Genomic DNA, 21,683 nt, shown 5'->3' on the forward strand with positions numbered 1-21,683 from the left:
TCATGGATTTACTAATATACGTAATCAGATATACTGTATGACAAATCTGCTCTCCTAAAGACAGGAAAAGTAGGAGGGAAACCTGAAATGATGCTAACTGAAGAACTAAAACAGCTCATGAACCTTAAAGACGCTGCACATGGGGCATATACACTGCGGTCCACTCCTGAAAATAGTCTTGCTTACAAACTGAAGCGGAATGGAGTCAGTCAAGCTGTGAGAAATGCGAAGGTCAGGCTTTAGAATATATAGTCCTCGACCAGCTAACAAACTACCTAAATACAAACAACCTACTAGACAAATACCGATCAGATTTCTGTAAACATAGCAGCACAACATATGCCTTAATAAAGGGAACAGATGACCTGAAGCTTGCCGTGGATGCTTCTTAGGCTTCAGCAAAACCTTTGACACTGTCGCCTTCCACATTTTACTTGACAAACGTAGCAGCCTGAAATTCTCGCCAAGTGCAGTGCAATGGTTTCGTTCATATCTGACATCTTGCCAGCAATCCGTCATGCCTGGCACCATAAAGTCGCAGTGGAGGCAGCTAATATAAGGCGTCAATGTGGGTTCGGCATTTCATTCTGTCAATGATGTGCCATCAGTTTTGTCCTATTGCAAATACAACATGAATGCCGATGACTTCCAGTTGCATATACGTGCAAACCCAAAAGCCCTGAAGACAGCTGTAGAGAGTCTCGTTACCGCCCTGTATGGACAGTCAAAATGTGCTCAGGATATAGGGTTAAAACCCAACCCACCTGAAACCCAAATGGTACTGGTCGGTCATTCTAGGCTCATTAGCACGAGATATCGGTAAATCCCACCATCTTTAACCCTAAAATTCTCTCCCTGCAACTAATCTAAGAGTAATAGTAGATGAAAACCTAATTTGTATTGACCAAGTAACAACAATGTACAAGAAGACATCAGCATCTCTCCACGCCCTCTTCTTTCTTGATATGAAAAGAAATTCATACAAATACTTCCAGTTATTGATTACAGCTATGTTATCCTGCAGGGTCTTTCTCTGGAAATCTGACGGCGCCTGGAACTGGTTAGGAATGCCTGTTTTCTTTATATTTGTGATGTTGGACTGTCTGATCACATATCGGCGCCATACACACAGCTATCGTGGCTGCATCCAGACAAGAGCAAAGTTTTCCGTACCCTCTGTCTTCTCTACTGTCTTATCAACGTACACTTTTGTACTGTCTTATCAACGTATACTTTCCATCATGTCTCTCTTAGACCTTAACGATATTGTCTGAACAACATGGCAGAAACACCCGTCTCCATCAGAGCAAAATTATTTCTGTACCACTCCATCGTTCAGCTACTCCCTCAAAGTCCTTCTCAGTAGCGGGAATCCAACTGTGAAAAAGTCTCCAGAATTATATCAGATAGAAAGTTAATGGCATCTAACAAAGCGTCAGTAATGATTATCATTGCCCATGTATGCACTCATTGCCCTTGTACATCCTTCTTTCCAACCAGATCTTTCCCATTTCCAAACGTTCTTAGTTGGTGCAGTCAGCTTCAAGTTTCTTTCCGCAGAGCTCGTTACGTCAGAAAACTTCAATGTCGTATACCTATAAATTCTTCTTATATCTGCCGCTATCATTATCATTATTACTGTAATTGTTATTATTACTTTCATCATTATTACTGTTATCACTAGTAGTGGCAACAGCAGTGGCAGTAGAAGCACTGCCAGTCTACGTTTATTAGTTCATAGTTATCAGTTACTCACTTTGTCATTATAGACACTCAGATAATTTTTATAAATTTTGTAAATTAAAACTGGTATTTCTTATGTAACTATGATGCAAAAAAGGTACTGTACATGTGAAGCCGTAGTCCGATGTAAGTGAGACCTGCTGGAGGCCGAGATTATCTTAAATAAATACACAGAAAAATAAATGAATATGTTCATTGGAAGTTTCTTGTTCAGAGCCACCAACACTATCATCCCTCGAACCACGTATCTTTCCTCCTCACTCACCCAGTATAGATCTAACGAAATATTCGATTCTAATTTTGTATTTCTTGTATCTTTTGGTAGCTTTGGAATGATTTTAGCTTGATCATCACTTGTTTAGTTCGTCCCCGCCCAAAAGCCCCCTAATTACAGCGGTTATCCCGCTAGTTTCATTTCATTCGTTGATTCAAATATTTCGCGTATTTTAATGTTTGTTTTTGATCATAATTGTTTGTCATCTTGAAAGATGATTTTGGACTGTTCTTAAGTGTTGTCTTTGGCTGTCTTAATATCTCTTGTGAACTATGCTGCTCACTCCAAATGAGACGCAATGTATCAAAGCAGACGGCTGAATCGGGCCTTTTTATAACTCCTTAAAGCAGCATTTCGTTCAAATGGATAAGCTGAAATACCACACTGTTTAAAAATACTACGAACGCCTTAGAAACAGAGAAAATTTCATCCACATTGGAGAATTCTAATATGGACTCTGATCCTCCATATTTCACATTTAAGAAATAGGTTGCTGTATTCAAAACTGCAACCTGAAACACAGCAAGAAAAACGCACATAATGCATGGAGATTAAAGAGATTAAAGGCGTTTAGATTAGCTGAGGTCGCAGGAAGAAGAAGTACGGTACATTCTAAATGAAGAATTAACTATTGTCGAGTTTTGTGCAAGGTGAGTGCCACATTTGTTGTATTCTAAACAAATGCAGAAATCATATTCGGCAACTTTTCGAGCATTTTAAAGTAATCCAACAGTGAGTATTCTGTTATGTTACGACGGACAGTATATTAGTTTGTTGCTTCACCCCAGAAATGCAACAGTTGACTCAATGGTGTGAGGAAATCAGTAATCCTACACCACAAACGACGAAGTGATTTTGTCATTCGGTAGACATTTTCTCAGATATTTAAAAGAGAATCTTCTAGATAACTGTCGAATAGTACGAAAGTTTTCTAGATCAACTAGACAAAAAGCACCTAAGATGTGGCCATGATTGCATGGAACTGTCGTTTCTGTCACCTGTTTCTTTTTCCAATTATCCAATTTTCCAATTAATTCCATATACTGTTGTGCACCAGACTCATTTTAAAAATCATCTATCCTACTTGCTATCAAATACTTGGCTCCAATAGATACAGCATGTTAGAGAAAAATGTTTCAGCAGTTCGCACGTCGCTCTGATATCAACTTTTTTTTTAAATCATTTTATCGAGACAACAGAATTTTTCACGAATTCTACACCTTTTACCAAAGTTCTAATGATTAATGGACCTTAATCCTCTTTAATCTCCTTCATAAATTTCATTATAGTTTGATAATCCTTAAACAAATTTTAGAGCCAAAAACCAAGTCCATTCAATTTAATAATGTTTTAAATGCTCTTTATCTTCTGCCGTCTACGTATTAACATATGTGAACCACAGCATATGCACGTCTTACTTTTTCGATTTTGCTCTCCTTTTAATGCAAGCTACTCTTCCTTTATGATCTGTTTTTGTATTTTCTGTTCAAGGTTTTTTTTCCTTAAGTTTAGTGTCATTTATTCTCACTGATGTATCCACTTCTTCCGTCACCGAAATGCAGCGTATCTCTACAAAAATTTAATCCATCTCCTTGTTAACTTACAACTCTATCTAAAGGTGAATTCCATTAAAACAAACAATATCTTCTAACTCGGGAAAAATTTAAAGGGAAAGAAAATGTAAAATTAACGTCCTTTTGACGGGCCGAGATTTTTAACTAACTTTTTGTTAGAAACTTAGAGTAATTGTTTAAAACGTAAGATAATGGAAAATGTAGATGTTAATTGGGTTTTCTAGTGTGTTTATAAAGCTGAACCCTCACTCATTTCTGATTTTAAGTTGTTAACCTAAAACGCGTTTCGTGCTTTAGTAAGAACTGCGTATGTACTGGAGGAGAAACCCGGCGATTCCCAGGTATTTCTTTATAGCTGCGCGTCCATGCCCTTACCACGCTTAATGTTTATGACGTATCTCTTGAATTATGTGTCGTACATGTATTGTAGGTGCATTCAGCTGCACGTGTGGATACTGTCTGTGACATTTATAGTGAATAGAGTTAACAGCAAAGAAGTAATAGGTTTAACCGTCATGCGTTATGTGGCAGTTTTTCATGCATCTCGTTGCATAAGACGTCGTATCTCCTGAACGATGTGTCGTATGATAATGTTATTGTATATGTACAATATAGTATATAATATAATAATAATAATACAAATAAAAATCATATACATATTGTCCGTAAACTGTATCGCTAACACAGTTACTACTAAAGAAGTAATAAATCATAGCATCATGCCTCATGTGGTACTCTCAGTGCATGAACAGTGGAAAAGTTGCAAGCGAGAATAATTTTATCTTTCATCACTTTTAGGAATAGTCAGAGAGAAAAAAATTCGGAAAGGTTGAAATTAAAAGTGTAAAGTTTGTTGCAAGTCGCTAAGTGCTCCCATTACTGTATTAATAAATTCCGGGAATTCATGCGTCGTGGGCTACGCTTGTACCTGGTTCTCATCCCCACAACGAGAGTAGCCTGACAGTAACGTACATGTGTAGCACGATTGGTTGAAATCGGCCCAGTGGTTCATGAGATGTAGCGAGCGCGCGCACACACACACACACACACACACACACACACACACACACACACACACACATATATATATATATATATATATATCGGTGGCCGAATTACTTGACATTGACTGTATGAGGTATACATTTATTACTCAAAGCTTTACTAACCAGCAGTGACATACGAAAAATTGTTAGTAGTTTCCATCTGTCTTTCCTTAGGTGTCCTAGAAACATATGCGCCTTGTTTCATTATTTATTGTTACATAAGATATGTCATTAAAAATTAATCAAGTTAATATTGTCATTTTGTGCACGAAACTGCTGTAATGTTTAAGTAAATCAGCTTCCTATTCGGTACGTCTTGTGGTTGGTGAAATATCATATTTGCGCTCTGCTACTGTGCTACTATCTGTGATTGGACTGTGGACTTAGGGCTTGTTAGTTGCAACCACTGCCCGACGAGAAATAATTATTAATAAATAAGAAAAATTAAACAGCAGATAATCGATTGGTTGGGACCTATTGTTGCGAATCCATTTTCTGTTTAAGTGTTTTATCATAGGCTCTTCACTGTGGTGTCCAATAACATGGCCCTTTGGTGCTACGAGATATTATATTGTTATCCTAGGACGCAGAGGTAATTAAGGGAGAAAAGACCTGCAGCTTATTTTTCAGAACCACAATTTATATATCATCCTACAGTCAGTATGGCTATATGGAGTACTATTATTAAAAAATAAGATATAAAATTAATTTGAGCTACTGAGTAGTAGCAACAGGACCATAAATACTACTTAGCATGAAAAACGGAACTTACCTTTTCTAATTGTTTCAGCATTATCTGTACGTGATTTGACATTTCCAAAAACTTGAGAAAGTCACTTTGAACATATTTAATGCTGATAAACTGTAATGACTGTTTGTTTGCTATAAAGTTGTGTTTCTGTAGTAATAGATCAGCACAGAACAAGAAGAAAAGAGTGAATGGAATCCATTCCCTGAACAGGGACAGCTTTTCTCTGAGTATTGGTTATGATCAAACCTTGTGCACTACGACTTCCCTTGCCATTATCACACACATAATTGTGATGAATATCCGCTCTTCTCTTCCTCTTAAGGTGCAAATCACTTTGATAAACATGCATTGATATGTATATATCAGTTATTCTAGGTCTTGATATTGTTTCCAGAAAGTAAAATTGCAGTGATTCATCATACTTCAGCAGAAAATTTTCTATACAAGAAAGCGGTTGACTGTATGCAGAAGTGTTACTGCTAACAAAGTAACCACCTTCAAGAATTTACATAAAGGAGGGCAACTTGCTACATTCGTAATTAATGGTAAATAGTGTGATATACATACCTCATATTTGCCCTTTAAAATAAGCTTTACATTCCATAACTGGAACTGTTTATTTTCTATTTCGCTCCTGCTTTTTAATTTTTTGAGTTTTTGATTTAATATCGGAGTCTTGAGTGCAGTGTTACTTTCAGCTCATCATATCTATAGCTGTCAAACTTTTTATAAATGATTTTGTCAGCTGCACGTAAATGCAAATGCTATTCTATGAAGCAATATCAGAGAATGTATTCAGTTTATGATGTGTGGATTTCAGATTTGTAATGTCAGTTTCACAATAGGTAAATATGCCTGTAGTATGATGTATTGAGATTAAAATGTATCAAATGGCTCACTTAAATTTGTCTAGTTGATTGCTGGAATGTGACTGGCTTAAAGAACATTGACATATTTTCTTTTCATTGAAAGATAATGAGAAATCCGATTTTAGATGTTCATTACCTTGATAGGAACAAGAAGCTATGATCTATTTTACAAACTTAGCAACGCCATTTTGCTGTTTCCAGACGATGGAACCGAATTTTCCCTGTATAGTGTTGCACTCTCATAATATAGAAATGTATATTATTGTAGACTGTTTCATAATCTGTCCCCATTTCAAACTATACTTCAGAATGTTGTTGAAATGTTTCAACTATCATTGTTTTTATGTCATTAAAAACAGAACAGTCTATTCACTTTAGCTCTATAGAGTAATGGAAAATACGTTAAATTGGCACTATGTACTGCTAGTGACTTAACATCTGTGAATTAACAGTTTTGTTAATTTCACGAATCCTTCAGCAATCTATTTCTTTACCACATTCACCGTGGAAGTATGCACATTGCTTACAAAGAAAAAAAACGCAAATTTAGAAATTTTCAGTTATAAACTCAGTGAGAAACTTTATGTTATAAAGAAGCTCATTAAAAATATCGATTTTTAGGTTAACTGCAATACTTTGATGTGTATACATTCCATAAGATTTATGTATGTATCTCAGATATATGGCAGATTTGGGAACCAGTAGTCAGATGAAAATCATTATTTTTGAAGATTCATGTAAGGTACTATATGGTATAAATGAAATAAGGAAGATAATATCACAATTTACATTTATTGACACTTTATGAATTTTAATACAAATCTTAAGTCTGCATCTCTCACAAGTAAGCGATATGTTTCAGAGTTTGTTAATAACAACAGTGAAACCCGTCAGGTAACTCACATTAAAATTTATAAAAAAACCTGTCTCTAAAAAACCGAATGGTACTAGTCTGCAAACATAAAGACATACACTTACATGGAAAATTATAGAATTCAATACATGAAAAAAATGACAAAAAATATCTTACAATATCATACAAAAATATGATCCTATTATACAAAGGGAACGAGATTATCACATACTGTGCCAGTTAATCACTGAGCAATATGTTTTAGAATCATGCACAGTTATTCAAAAATCAAGTGTCGGTCTGTTAGAACCAAGAAAGTGATTTGTGTGCGAAAAACTTGCTTTTAGTAAGAAACTAGTGAGCAGCAAGTGAACAGACCAACACTCAATACATGAAACATATAATCTGTGCACAGACTACTTGAATCTGGAAGGGTATAGTGTGTGCTACAAACACACATGCTAATGCATCACTAGCATCAATTTGTTATAACACGAGTGACATTAGTTTAGAGCTTATCCTTTGTCAAACAGGGGACACAAATAATCTTTTGTGAAAAGAAAAATACCTCACAGTGACAGATAAACCCTTCGTGGCCCAAACAAATCGTTTCTAGTCAATAAAACAAATGTATGATTTAGTTGTGATTTATGTGAGATATTCAGGGCTAGAATAAATGGTAACATAAATAACGCAAGGTATGAATTCGTCTTCAAATGGAAAGTCTTCAGCCCATCCAGATGTCTGTAGATAAGCGACTGTATGAAGATAAGCATGACATAGAGAAAAAAAATTTTAACAGAAAAGCTATTTTATAGATAATATTAAACATCTGATAAACAGCATGTTCATGAACAGTAGATTATTGTAAAAATGATTCAATTTTTAGAGTAAACACTCTTTTCTGCAAATGAGAAATAGATTTTGACCATTGAGAGCTGAATGCGATAAACTAAAGGAAATGAATGCGTTTAGTGTGATTTAGCCAGTCTGTAGAAGAGATGAATTTCAATTAAAACAAGTAGGAGGGTATAAAGCAGTGCATGATGGTGATAGATGAAACTGTGGTACGAAATAATGTCTAAAGGGACGTGCAAGTTATTGGTGATCAGTGAATTTTGTAGACGGTCAAGGCAAGATGCCAATGGCGACGTGACGGCGCGTTTTGTGCAGCCCTGAGGAATCCCCCTGCTTAGGGGTAGCCGCCACCGTCCAGAGAGATGCTGCCTCCGGCTGTGGCGCCTGCGCCCCCTGCTGACCCGCCGATACTTGCTCCAGCGCTGGCGCCAGCGCCACCGCCACTGCCACCGCCGCCGCCTCCACTGCTCGAACCGCCGATACCGCCCAGCAGTCCGCCCAACAGGTTCGACACGAGAGTCTTGAAGACCGAAAACTTTGCCTACAGTAAGAAAAGAAGGACATATGGGACTCACGAAAGGTTAAGGGCTACAAACAGTGTAACTAACCGAACACCATTAATGGGGCAGTTACTTCTTCAGAGCTTCCATGAAATTAGTAAATAGGTGTATCACTCACTGTGGCTGCAATACGTTCCCTATACGATCAAGTTAACGAGATGATTCTAATCGAGAATCTAATGCAGGGTGAAGAAAGAAAATTGATAACTTCAGAAAGGGCTAGGGGACATCGAATCACAATCTGTTCCTCATAGCCATAGGTGCGGGCATGAAACGACAGCCAATTAATGACAAAAACGTTGAAGTCTGTCCGGAAAGCGAAAGTGTTTCGATGTGTCTAGCAGCGCGGTTATGTCCGACTAAGTTGCTTCTTTTAGAATGAAAGTTCATTCATGCTCTCCATGTATTAGCAAAAGTTAAACAGGTTCAGCCAGCCATGGATACTAATTTAAAGTTTGCCTAGCTTTGACTGTTCAACTGAAACTTTTTGTAAGCTAGTTTGATTATTAACTGCAATTTATAGCATAACATGTTGAAATTTCCTCATTTTTTAGTTTAATTATGAATTAATGCCATCTTACGACCCACTTATACTTCTAGCGGAAGTGGAATGAACTCTACCTAGTTAACAACCAAATTATAGCAATTCAAGACGAGCGAGTGTAACGCTCGTTGCTGTCACAGAGCAACAAGTAAAACTAAATCAAACTGATACCAGAAGAGCGTCTGCAATGCTCATTGCTTTCACAAAATAATGAGTCAATTATACTTGAACAATGACGGTAAGTACAACGCCGACGCAGTGAAGTTAAGCAGTTGGCTGTGCAACAGCTTATATTTATTTTTAGGGGGTCGCCTAATCAGGAAAAGTTGTCTTGACGAGTTAAAGAGTTTTGTAATTTTACTCAAGGTTGTGTATAACAGGAGTTGATTAGCTTCATACGCTTCATGAAATTAACAACAAACTGACAAAGAGAAAAATTATCTGAATATTCAACTAAACTCAACAAGAACGGTGCTAACGCTGTGTAAGGTACCAAAATTCGCCTGTAAGAGTGCATGGATCTCACGAATTCGAAGCTAATGACTCCAAAATTACAGTTTACAAGAAATGAAATTTCCAACACGACCTGCGTATTAGAAACACAAACAAATAAGGGAGCTGTTCTGCATAAGGATTAGACTACCGCAGATTCTGAACTTACATTTCCTAAGGACAACAAAGTCTGCCAAACAGCACCAGGCAGTCACCAGCATGTGATCCCTCTCGAGCCTCTCCAGAAACTAGCCATCTGCCATTCCCTAACATTCTTGCTCCTTCCCAATTCCACGTTTCTAAAACTCTGAATGTAGGGGGTGACTCTATGCTGTTGGCAACGTGACGATTGAAATTGTGGCTGAATTCATGAAAAAGCAGGAGAAAGCACATGTAACTTATATGAAGTCTTCACGGGTTGTCAGCTGAGTAGCGTCGTCGTCTCCTAGCAACGTTTCGATGGAATGCGTCTCCATCATCTTCATCTTCGCCTGACGAGACGACGACGCTACTCGGCTGACAACCCGAGAAGACTTCATACATGAAATTCGCCAAGAAAGCCTGCACTCACATAACACACGTAACTTCTCTCCTTTTGTGAACAAGACGCTCATTTTAAGACCCGCGTCTTCACGATGGGCTAGCCATCCACAACAAGGGCGCTGTCTAGAGTGATGCAATTCTACTGGCTGAACCAGATTTTTAGAGCGAATGCAACTGACCATCCCATGCTGGTTGGATGGTGCCACAGTGTTTTGCTTTCAGATATTCGCGATATTCACGCAGAAAGGCAAAAATGCATACTCAGTTATTCACTGGGGACTGTAGGGTGGCTGTGACTTTCATTGGCCGCAAGGAGTGCAGGCACCAGCTAGCTTCCAAAAGGCGCGGAGCAAATCACAACCTGACTCCCGTGAAAGCTGCCCATAGCCCCAAAGGAGGTGTTCTTCATCTGATGAGATTCATAGAAGAGGCCACAGAGACGTTTCTAGCGACACACCATACCAACATGGAGTGTAAGGATACCTTTACAAACACACAATGGTTGTAATCTCACTAAAATAACTACGACATAGCAATCAGAAAATAAATTAATAATGAATAGTAGCACGTAACACTAACGTCGCAAGCTATTAGCTGGGGCATGTTACAATGCGTACATTTCCACGTCCTCATCACTGACTTGCTGTCGTTTTATGGTCATAGCTGCTTAACGGTGTATTTCCGACCGTTGACTATCAACAAAATTTTGGACGATTCGGCTTCCGTTACTCAGATCTGACATTTTTTCTTCAACATATGTATCAAGTTTCCGTCTATTTATAAAATATGACACTCATAGCAAAGATATTATACATTTTTATAACAGTTAAATGTGTTTTGGAAGGAGTACAGTTTTTACTTATTTGGTACACGGTCCTACTAAATTAAGTTCCTATAATATTTTTTTCCTTTACACAAAACTTTTCCAATACAAAAATAAAATTCATTTGCATCACTATCTGAACCACAGAACATAAATTTTAATGTGACCCTTGGACAACTAGGGAAGTCGAACATGCTTTTATCTCCAATAGTAAATAATATCAAGCACATGATGATGTCACTTTACCATAATGGGAAAACAAAATACAGTATCTGCAGACTACTGATATTTTATCATCATGTTCATTTAATTTTGTCTGTTCAAATATTGTGAAGTTTCTTTCAGAGCTGGAATCTAATCCTACTTTCCCCACAAGTCTCTTTATAAACTGCACTTTGGTCAGTGACAGTTAATATAAATTGAGAAGAGAATGTATAAAATATGTTTATCAAAATTAAAGTGAAGAAAGTAACGTCACATATGCTCTGGTTTTGTAGAAGAACAACCTTTAAAGGTGGAAACATTTCGAGAACAGTACATTTCTGTACATTGTTCCTTTGAAATGATAACAATACTGCACAGGTATCATATTTTCCCTGGGTGGCATCTAGAGTCTGGGACAACAGCCACCATACTTCTGGGATCCACATTGTTAGACCTCCTACATCATATCGTGCATTTTTGTTATATAGTTGCGTTAAACACCAAATATTGACTTGAATATTTTTTTTCGAGTAAAACCTTGTAAATAGGAACTAGAACAAAAACGTCCTGTCAACGAATTATATTGCAGTCAGTATCAACAGAATACTCTTTCCATACAACTGCCTCAGCGTCCTAGGTTAGTTAATTCTGTGTACCTGTCTACTCGGACACTTCACTCCCAGCCTGTCCTTTCTAAAATCCTCATTTCATTCTTTGACTGTCCGTTTGAGTTTCAACACTACCTCTGCACATGAGAGAGATGAATTACAGTGTAAGGGCCTTACTTACCCTAAGTGCTCCAGACACGGAGTTGCTCAGGACATAGACGGGGTCGTAGCCGCTGATACCCCTACCGATCAGGTCGTCGTACTGAAATCAGTATCACAATAAATGTTACAAACCGTGTTCACCGATTACATGGTTAAAAAATTGATACAATGTAATTAACAACAACAAGAAAAAATACACACACACACACACACACACACACACACACACACACACACACACACACCAAATGCGATTCCGTCAGTAGGTGAGACCAGTAGTAAACGAATTTCTCTATTTTTTCAGTGTCGTATAGTCATAGAGGGCTACGACAATATCATAAAATAACTGTTTATCAGTTCTGACTAATGTTTCGTTAAGGTATGAGTCATTCAGACCTCTATATTACAATACACCGATGGGGGGCATTCTTAAGTAAATCTTACCAAATATGCAGTGACGGCAATCAGGTGCTTAGCGAGATGTCTTACTTTCCACAATATGTTTATACATCTGAGACTGGTTTTTCCCTTAAGAAAACTGTATCTTGTCTTACGTATTACTTGAACTTCTTTGTTAAGAAAGAACGTGAGAAACAATAATATCAAGAACCTGGAACTCTTGTCACAAAGTGAAGGAATTTGCTACGAATCGAAAACGTTGACCGATGGCCAGAAATATGAAAGCAGAGGTAGCCCATACTTGATTTCGCATTTGATATACAAGATGTAGACTGACGAGAGGTTTAACAGCCGTAGCGACACGTCCCCTTTCAAAAGTGATTTCACAAACTTTCTCCGCATATCTTTCTCTGCTCTCTTCCTGCTCGGTGCGCATGAGCAAGTTTGAGGGCCACTTTCGTCGGTAGTAAATTTCCACACGCAACGTCTGCGTTAGTTTTTGAGCGAGCTATTAAAGAGGGAATCCGCGATAGTCGAATACTCTCTCCTCGTGGCCAATGCGATCGCTAAGAACTAAATTTAAAATGCATCTTTGACCTCCAGTAACCTCGTCACCTCTACGGTTGCAAGAATAATCGTTGACAAAAAATATCAGGCCCTCCTTTTTTTCCATATATATGCAGCCTGTTTGCTGCTTTCTCGCAAAAATGCAAATGCTTTGATTGTCACATGTCACATTTCGTTGACAGATTGCAGCAGGCGACTCTAGTGAGACTGGACATGTTTTGATTAAAATAGAGTTTAATATCGCGTAGATATCGAGGGTTTTCGAGCTGAATACCATGACTTTCGTTGGATGGGAGTGTAGAAGTAAATCGTTTGTGGCTTTCTTAAAGGCATTAGTCCTCTTTGAGAATTTCCAACATCCGTTTCTTTGGTTTTAAACGTTTTCTGGGATGTCTGGTTTATTGTAGTGTTCATCCCAAATTCACCGGAAAATCCCTTATCGAGTTCAAGAGTCATTTCTGATAAAATTTCTCCGAAATACTTACCACAAAACTCCCTGCAACTCTGTGGCCAGCATGGAACGACGATGCGAAGCATGCATTGCTCCCTGTAGTGAGCACACGCCCTATTAAGAATCATGTGTCGCCATTTGTGATGTCCAGGGGTACCATTATAAATCACAGTAATTTCAGTGTGATTTTGGTATTTCAATAAAAGTATCATTTCTGTTTTTCTCACTGCGTATTCCTTTCTGATACCTCATATACTATACTATAGTATACTATATTATGCTGTACTATAGCAGCTGTGCTATGCATAGTCCTAGTGACACTGGCATATGTTACTTGATAAAATTTACTTTCCTCCTTAAATTTCGCACACCTTTTTAGTAGAGCTGGAGAGACTAGCACTGTACAAATTAGCGTGGAGAACTGCTTGGAATCAGTGTACCGTCTGATGACCACAACAACGACGTCAGTTATAAGCCTCACGCTTTATTATGTCAGTCAGACACAAACGTACACAAACGAGAACTTTTGACAGCCTGAGAGGAGATGAGTGGTGTAGGAGACCAATGTCCGCCTCCTTCTCACAGAGCTGGCAGTCTGCTTCTGTGATTTGTGCTTCGGCGACAGCAGAAATGACGCACCATCACAGGGATAGCCGATGCCTTTTGGTCTCATGGGAGGAAGGGTTGCATAATCCCAACTCGATACGATGGTGCAGGATTAGTCTCTTCACTCATTCTAATATCATAAAGTAAAGAATTAACAACGCAAAGTGAAGCTGAGTACCCAAATCATTCGGTAACGGCCAAGGCGCAAATGTTCGCTGAGCTTGAGGATGTCACGGTAAACGAGGCAGTTCATGCCAGATCTTTACCGGTGCTTTGTCCAACCCTATAATTCCCCCCCCCCCCTCCTCCTGTTAAAACCTCCACGTTATAGTGCCTCCACTACACAAGGGTGGACCTTACTATACAGCTGTGGCTCTGGGCAATAGTCGATATTGAGTTCAAAGCGGAAAGCTGGCAACGGTCGCACTGCCGCGAGAAAACGTCTAATCTACTTTCTCCCGGAGGCAGCGACCGCCGTGGATTGAGCGCGACGCACAGTGAAGGCCGGCTCACAATACGGAAAGTCCTCTCGCTTCGACATAAGTGGCTCTCTTAAACTGTGACAGAGCGGCCGTCCACGCCGGAACGAGTGGCTCGACTTACACTGGGCTCGCCTTTCTCCACAGTCGCTTCTCTTAGCTCGCGGTGGAGAAAATACTGACTGAGGGCAATTGTGGTGGCTCCTTTAGTAGCTATGATTCACAGCCAGCGCACTTAGTCTGTTTCGCCACGAAGACCATGATTTATTGAAGACAAAACACATATCTTTGACCCCACTGAGCTGTATGAAATAACTTCAGAAATTTTTTGTGAACTTTAAACAATAACATATAAAAATGACAAAATTTCTGTGAAGAAAATTGCAAAACACATTGGTCACTTGTCCTTAACACCGACAAAGAAGCAGCTAAGAAAATGAAATAAATGCCCAGAACAGAGGTTAAGTGCAAGATCTGCAGGCAGCGTAGCTTTATGACTGAAATTAAGAAAGATTTAGAATTGCCGAGTAAATGATCAGTGTGCTGGGCACACGATATCCGTCGAGGGTGTAAATGCAGCAAATAGAAAGCAAAGCAAGGTAGTGAAAAGACAGAGTAATCACTATGTGGGAACATTGTGTTGTAAATTTACAATAATTATGTGAAATAATTTTGATATTTATGAAGCATTTTTAATTGAACGTACACATATGAGACACAGCCTTTAGTACGAGCAAAAGTCTCCATACAACATAACAGCTGCATTGCAACCAAGTACTAGGAAGAAACTGGGGAGATATTTGCACAAAATGAGTACACTATTACGTGCTAATTAAAGGTGATCTATAGTAAAAACAGAGAAAAAAAGACGGGTAACTTTTAAAATATGTTTTAGACATTTACATTGAAAATTAAGTAGATAGTTAAACCGCTAAATGAAGAGGTATTACAATAATATAGGGAAGACAACCCCCTACCCTCAATGAGGTATTTGCTAACGAATGAAGGAACAGTTAAAATGGTATCAGAAGTAGCATTGACGAGGAAAACTGGATATTGAGACAAAAATTACAGTATCTAAAATTATGTTTAGGATTGTTGTGTGTAGTAGATATGTAGACAAGAAAAGAGAACCACTACAGTCAAAGATATGGGGACAATATAATACTAGCTAAAAGGTTCAAATATTCACAACCTTATGCGAAGTCAGGTACCGGTTAGATAATGAAGATAATAAGTGATACGCGAATGGCAGCAGAATGTGAATGCTTCTGATCTGTCAAAAGTCCAACATTTACCGTACGCCGTAAAAAATTTTATTTAACTATTTTTTCTCTCGCAGGTATTGGGGTTTAAAAAACAGTTATGCAATATAAAACCATGTTAGGCTTTTTGGATTTCTAAAGCCATTTTGGATATCAGCTTTTGTGTTTCGGAATTGAGAAAGATAATTGTATTTTATTTGCTATTACTGAATGTTACACTGGCAGAAAAATCATACCTTAAAAAATGAAAGACGTATTCCTGGCAACAGCAATTAAAACGAATTTTTTCCCTAGGTTATCAATAGAAGAAGAAGAATATTCACAACATATTTGCTGCGAAGCGGTTAATACTAAACAAACCTCGCTCGTTGCTTCTTGGCATTCTGAGCAAAGCAGCGACAAACATTTTGGAAATGATACATTCTCAAGCTCTGATTTACGTCGTCTTTGTCACCTTTTTATAGTAGTCCTGTTGTTAATACTCAGGCTTAATACGGACGAGACTGGATTCATTTAGGGGCAAGAGAATGACGAATCCCATTAACATCAGAATTCTTAAGTTTCAATTTCACACAGTGTAATGGATACTACTAGTGCCTTTAGAACTACGTAAAGTTTTGTGAGAGTAAAAGACGTTGATTCATGGTGGACAGAGTAAATATGGAAGATACGGCTGCTTTATAAGCTGTTTGGTGGTAAAACACATTGAAGCGATAACACAGTGTAGGCTCGCTGATACTGACGTGTCAAGTTACCTTCCTGAAAAAAATGTTCGTTCTTCTCCCCAACTAACATCCTCGTTTCACGGGTTTTTGTGTCTTAAGCGCAATTAACTTACACGGAGTGGACAAAAATAAGGAAACACAAATCAATACCATGCCTGATCCGGTGTTGGAAAAGGCCATTCAAAACAGTTACCAGTCTTCTTGGAATGCATAAATAAAGGCCCTGTTTGGTTTTCAAAGGAATGGTAAAACTTTCTTCCTGCAAAACAGTGGCAAGATCAGGTAACGATGATGGAGGTGGATAGCGATGTCGCTCCCTTCTCTCCAAAGTAGACCTAGTGTTCAGCTGCTCTTCATGTGTCATTGGATGGTCATTAAGTTCGACTCTTGTCAATTGATTTGCAGCGGTTTTCGTTCTCACCCATTCTTTTGACGACGCTTTTGTTTGTAACCATGTCAGTCCACTCTACAACATAACATCTTGAAAGAATTTAATTTCTTCTCTTCCTCAGCCCTCAAAGTCTCAGTTTCGCAGCCACCACATGCCACAGTCCAGAAATAGTCTCTGAGTCAAGCTTTTCTTGTTTTAGAGACTGGTGCTTTTTAGAGACCTTCGTATTCTTGTGGGGTACAGTTTTTGATTGAGCAGTTCTGCATATGACCTCTGCTTTACTCTGTGCATTGTTACCGATCTTAGTTCCTAAATAATTCAATAAATTAATTCCCTGAAGTAGTTCGCTACCAGTCTATATTCGGCATTTGACTTCCTTTTCTTTACCACATGCGATCATTTCTGTTTTGGACCTATTTATTTTCATATTATACCCTTCGTATTATATCCTTACTCTCCCACCCTTTTCATGTTACATCCTTTCATATTGTATCCTTCGTTTTCATATTATATCCTTCATGGCTTCAAAATCTGCAGCACTTTCAACTAGGAAAGCTACGTCATCAGCATTTCTATTTTTTGGTCATGTATTAGTACACCTGTCGTACACTCTTTAAGTGCCTCTTTTATGCATAGACTAAAAACAATGGTTTATAATGCATAATAATGTCGACTACCTTTCCGTATCAGCACTTCTTCTTAGTTTGTCTTCCAACAACAGCTCTCGCATTTTTGTAAAGTTCGATGTTATTCTTCTATCTTTGTAGTCTATTCCGACATTTTCAAGACGAAATATTTTGTCCCATTTGACATTATCAACAGCTTTATCTTTGTCTGTGAAAGCTATATGTGTTCTTAGATTCCATTCCTCTTATTTCTCTACAGCTAACTTCAAAGATAACATTACTTCTCTACCCCCTGTTTTTCTGAATCCAAACTGATTCTCTCAGAGTATAGTTTCAACATTCTGCTCGATGCGATTTTCGAGAATTGTAATTATCGTTTTACATTCATGGAGAATTAGACTTAAGGACTTGTAGATATCACGTATTATGCCATTTGTCTTCATGGGGTTGGGATTCTTCAGATACGACATAATCAATTGAATGGCATTGTTGGCTGGGAAATCCATAGGGCTTGTTTGGCCACGTGATCGTAAATGATTTTTTTTCTTCAGGACACAATGGCTGCTTCTCATACTATGTATGATTGATGCGAGTTACGGTACGTGTATGTGTAGTGTGGCGTCATGTTTGTGTTGTATGATGAGGAACGACAGAGGGTAGAACTCACTGCAGGCACATAATCTATCCATGTTAAATAGAACCAAGGGGACGACAAGGCTCTAAGGTTCCATCCGAATCAACAGTATCACATTTCCTCACTGCACAGAAATCCGGAATTCGATACAGAACTTTGACCGAGCGTTTGGTGATCAGCAACTTTATACTGTCACCTCTTCTCCCTTGACGGACAGATATTGGCGGTGAAACTTTCTTCCACCACCAGGATTTGAACCGACTACCCAGAATCTAGCCCGCCGTACAGGTGTGTGTTAGTGGGCTCGAATGCGAAGGCGGTTTTTCAAATAACTGTGCCTTGTTTTCGTCCCTCTCTCAGTCAGAGTACTAACGAAACCGCGGATGTTCCAGTTAAGGCTGTCGGCCATAACGTGAGTGGAGTGAAATGATATTGCACGTACCGTTCCTGGAGCTGGAGGGGGTCCAGCTTGGGCCACGCCGCCTCCAGAGCTGCTGCCGAACAGGCTGGACAGGAAGCTTCCAGAACCCGCTCCAGAGCCGCCTCCGCTGCTGTCACCCTGCAGACACAACAACACGGCACTGTGCACATCTTTCAACTTCGTCAACACTTACTTTCTATGTTGGTCTAAGGGGACTCTGATTCTGCAAAAGGGAAGAATCTTTGCTCGAATGTACCATACCTTAACACACAAAAGATTCTGAAACTCCCTGACAGATTGAAACTGTTTGTCGGGTTGACAGTAGAACTCGGGACCTGTGCCATTCGTGGTAAAGTGCTCTACGGACTGAGCTACCCAAGCTCAGTGGTTACAGCATTTGCCTGTGAAGTTTCATATCAACGCACACTCCTCTGCAAAGTGAATACATCATTCGGGAAACAAGATTCTGATTGTAAGGCAGGAGCTCGAAGGTGCGAGATCAGTCCTTTATTATTTAGTTGACAAAGTGTTAGAAGGGACCGAAGATTACGTGATTATGTCTCTGATCGTAGGAGACGTAGGAGGGACTCGCTTATTGAGCTGTAGGTATCTCGAGTTACTGTGAGCGCTCCCAGTGAGGGCCGAAGGAGGCCAGCAACCCTCTGGTCGAAATGCTGTTCATCACGACTAGTTCCTGGAAGTAATGAGAGATTCATTTCACATTAGAGCGAAAATCTAAGGTGAAACACCTCCCGGTGCTATTCAGCTACTAATAACGGCTAAACTTCTACATAACTTTCTTTGTGTGATTGGCAAATGGTTACTGAGCCAAAGCGCTAAATCATTGGTTTTGATATTGAAGTTACTTTTGTATTGAACATTTGTTATGCGTTTTTAATTTTCCACGTCGTTTTCCTTTCCTATCACCATACTATACAAGACATCTGAATGTAGAGGATACGAAAATAATAACGCTACTTTTAGAGAACTCCATCCCACGTCGAAACTTTAACGTTCGCATTATGAGGCAGACAACACAGAGTCGGGTGTAAACCGTAATCTTCGGGCACGTAACACATATCTTGCTACTTGAGCCAACATCAGTAGCAACCCTGAAGTCTCATCCCAGGAAACATTGAGATCTTTTGTTTAATATTTGATACTTTCCCCCTGAACGAAAATCTTACCCACCTCCTGTACAATGAAATCAAGTTTCTCAACAAAATATTAGAGGACATTGGCTTAAAACATCAAAACCAAGTAAGTTTTTAGTCCATTTCCGTGACAGTTTAACTGATCAGAGAAAGTAATCCCGCTTCAACAGCAACCATTTCAGTGTACTGTTTAAGACTCCCTGACGTAATAAATGTTATAGATTTTGTCGGGCGTTACATCAGAAGGTAAAGCTAAGATTCTGAGATATTTCTGCATAGCACCTGTACCCGTCATGCCATGTCAGGCGATGACGTCAGCTGTTGATGGAAGTCTTCAGAAAAATGGTCACGGCGACAAGTAACGAAGCTACGGTCTTTAGCTCTGGCTACCTGTCGGTAGGGAAGATAATAGAAACACTGTGAAACTGAGCAAGCATTTGGGTTGCACAATTCGAAGTAGTGTGCTTTTCAATTCCTTTACTGGACCACCCTCTACAGTTTTCATCGTTTAGCACGACTAGTTCTGCTTGTGGAGCCACGCTGAAAGTATGTCCTACTTCTCTGTTAACCAAGCAGTCATTTGTGTTGTTAAGGATAGCCTCCAACAATGAGGATCTTCATTAAACGACGTAATTTGACGAATTGTCGCATGATAACGGCACCAAAGATTTTATTGATTTTTGTGAGCCATTATTAGTCACCGTGCTTGTGATAAGTAACATAAAAATCACTCTTACTAAGTTCTTTGTCAGGATTCATCGGTCTTCTCTAATCAATTATTTATGTGGTCTTTGTAAGACATTTTAGTTGCTACTCAGCAGAACCTCAATATGAATGTTGTAGTAGACTACAAGTGTACTAAAAATGTTGCTTTTCTATTTTGTTTACATTTCCTCTCCGAAGTTGCTTCTTCCGATTTAATACGTAATCCATCGCTCCCTGTCTTTCGTTACTTATTTACAATGTTATGCAGGCTTTATCGTTTGTACAAGTACGTCGCACGGATGTCATGAGGACTGTTGGCTTTTTTACAGTGTAACACGCTAGCAACCTGGAGTTCATGTAAATGTTAAATATTATAGGCTACGTGTAAACTGTATTTTTCGGTTTAGTCAAATTATTCTCCTGATGATAATTCGCATACTGCGATCATTCAAGAATTCTGCATTCTTGTTACAAGCATTGCCCTCCTTTCCTCTTCACTCATTTTTCTTATCAATAATTGTTTCGCGGGACAACAGTAAGACTCAGTTTTTAGCCTGTTCTTGAATTATTTCTCGCTTAATCATTTTCTACTAACGACCTACTGCCTCATTACTCCTGGTGAATTCTCCTTTTTTTTAATATAGGGTAATTTACAGTATATTGTGTTCCTATTTAATGAAACTTTTATACTCTCATTCTCTCTATCTTCCAGCCAAGAGCTTACCCACGATTTGAGCTAGGTGTGTGAAAAGGAGGGGCACTTCATATTGGTTTCGCGCTGTTTGTCAGTATTCAGTACAAGCCCTAGTTTTATTTCAGCAAACAGTGTACTGATACGTCAGTCTGTCTGGCAGGGCAGGATGCAAGTTCCCTTCCACAAGTTTATTTTATTTTTTATTTTATTTTTTTATTTGTTTTTTATCGGAAGGCGGATGAGGCAGCTTCGGTTTCAGTAGTTTTACTACTTCTTGAAACATTAGACATATGCATTTATTCTTTCTAATCGGTGTTACTAGGGCTTCTACACCACATCTGTAACATGGTATGACGTGTACTTGAAAGTAAGTGTTGGCGTAGCTGCTGGAAGAACCTGTGTCCGTCTGAACGCGCCGTACTCACCCCTGAGCTGGCTCCCAGAAGGCCAGAGACAAGACCCAGGATGTTGGAGCCACCGCCGCCGTCCTCAGAGTCGCCCTGCAACGGAACAGATCTAATAACCTGTCATAGTATTCAGGAGCGGCCGGGTAAAGGGTTGGAGGGATTACTGGAAGTCAAAAACATAAGGTTTTTCGGTGGGGAAACAATGAAAAGCCGATGTCGCATCAGCTGAGGGTCTGGAATCACTTTAGTGCAAAG

At 39.0% G+C, this 21,683-nt stretch overlaps 1 protein-coding gene across 1 annotated transcript in view; it reads right to left on the reverse strand.

The window, feature by feature from the left end:
* Window positions 1-7,234: 7,234 nt before the first annotated feature.
* LOC126473893 (loricrin-like) overlaps window positions 7,235-21,683 on the reverse strand; it is a 118,708-nt gene continuing 104,259 nt past the window's right edge. The window contains exons 7-10 of the mRNA XM_050101233.1: window positions 21,447-21,521; window positions 18,490-18,606; window positions 11,924-12,004; window positions 7,235-8,509 (exon numbers count right to left, since the gene is read on the reverse strand). Coding sequence (XP_049957190.1) covers window positions 8,303-8,509; window positions 11,924-12,004; window positions 18,490-18,606; window positions 21,447-21,521 — 480 coding nt within the window. The 3' untranslated portion in view covers window positions 7,235-8,302. The remainder of the gene's footprint in view (window positions 8,510-11,923; window positions 12,005-18,489; window positions 18,607-21,446; window positions 21,522-21,683) is intronic.

The sequence above is a fragment of the Schistocerca serialis genome, chromosome 4 (genome assembly GCF_023864345.2).
Source record: "Schistocerca serialis cubense isolate TAMUIC-IGC-003099 chromosome 4, iqSchSeri2.2, whole genome shotgun sequence".
Lineage (NCBI taxonomy): Eukaryota > Metazoa > Arthropoda > Insecta > Orthoptera > Acrididae > Schistocerca > Schistocerca serialis.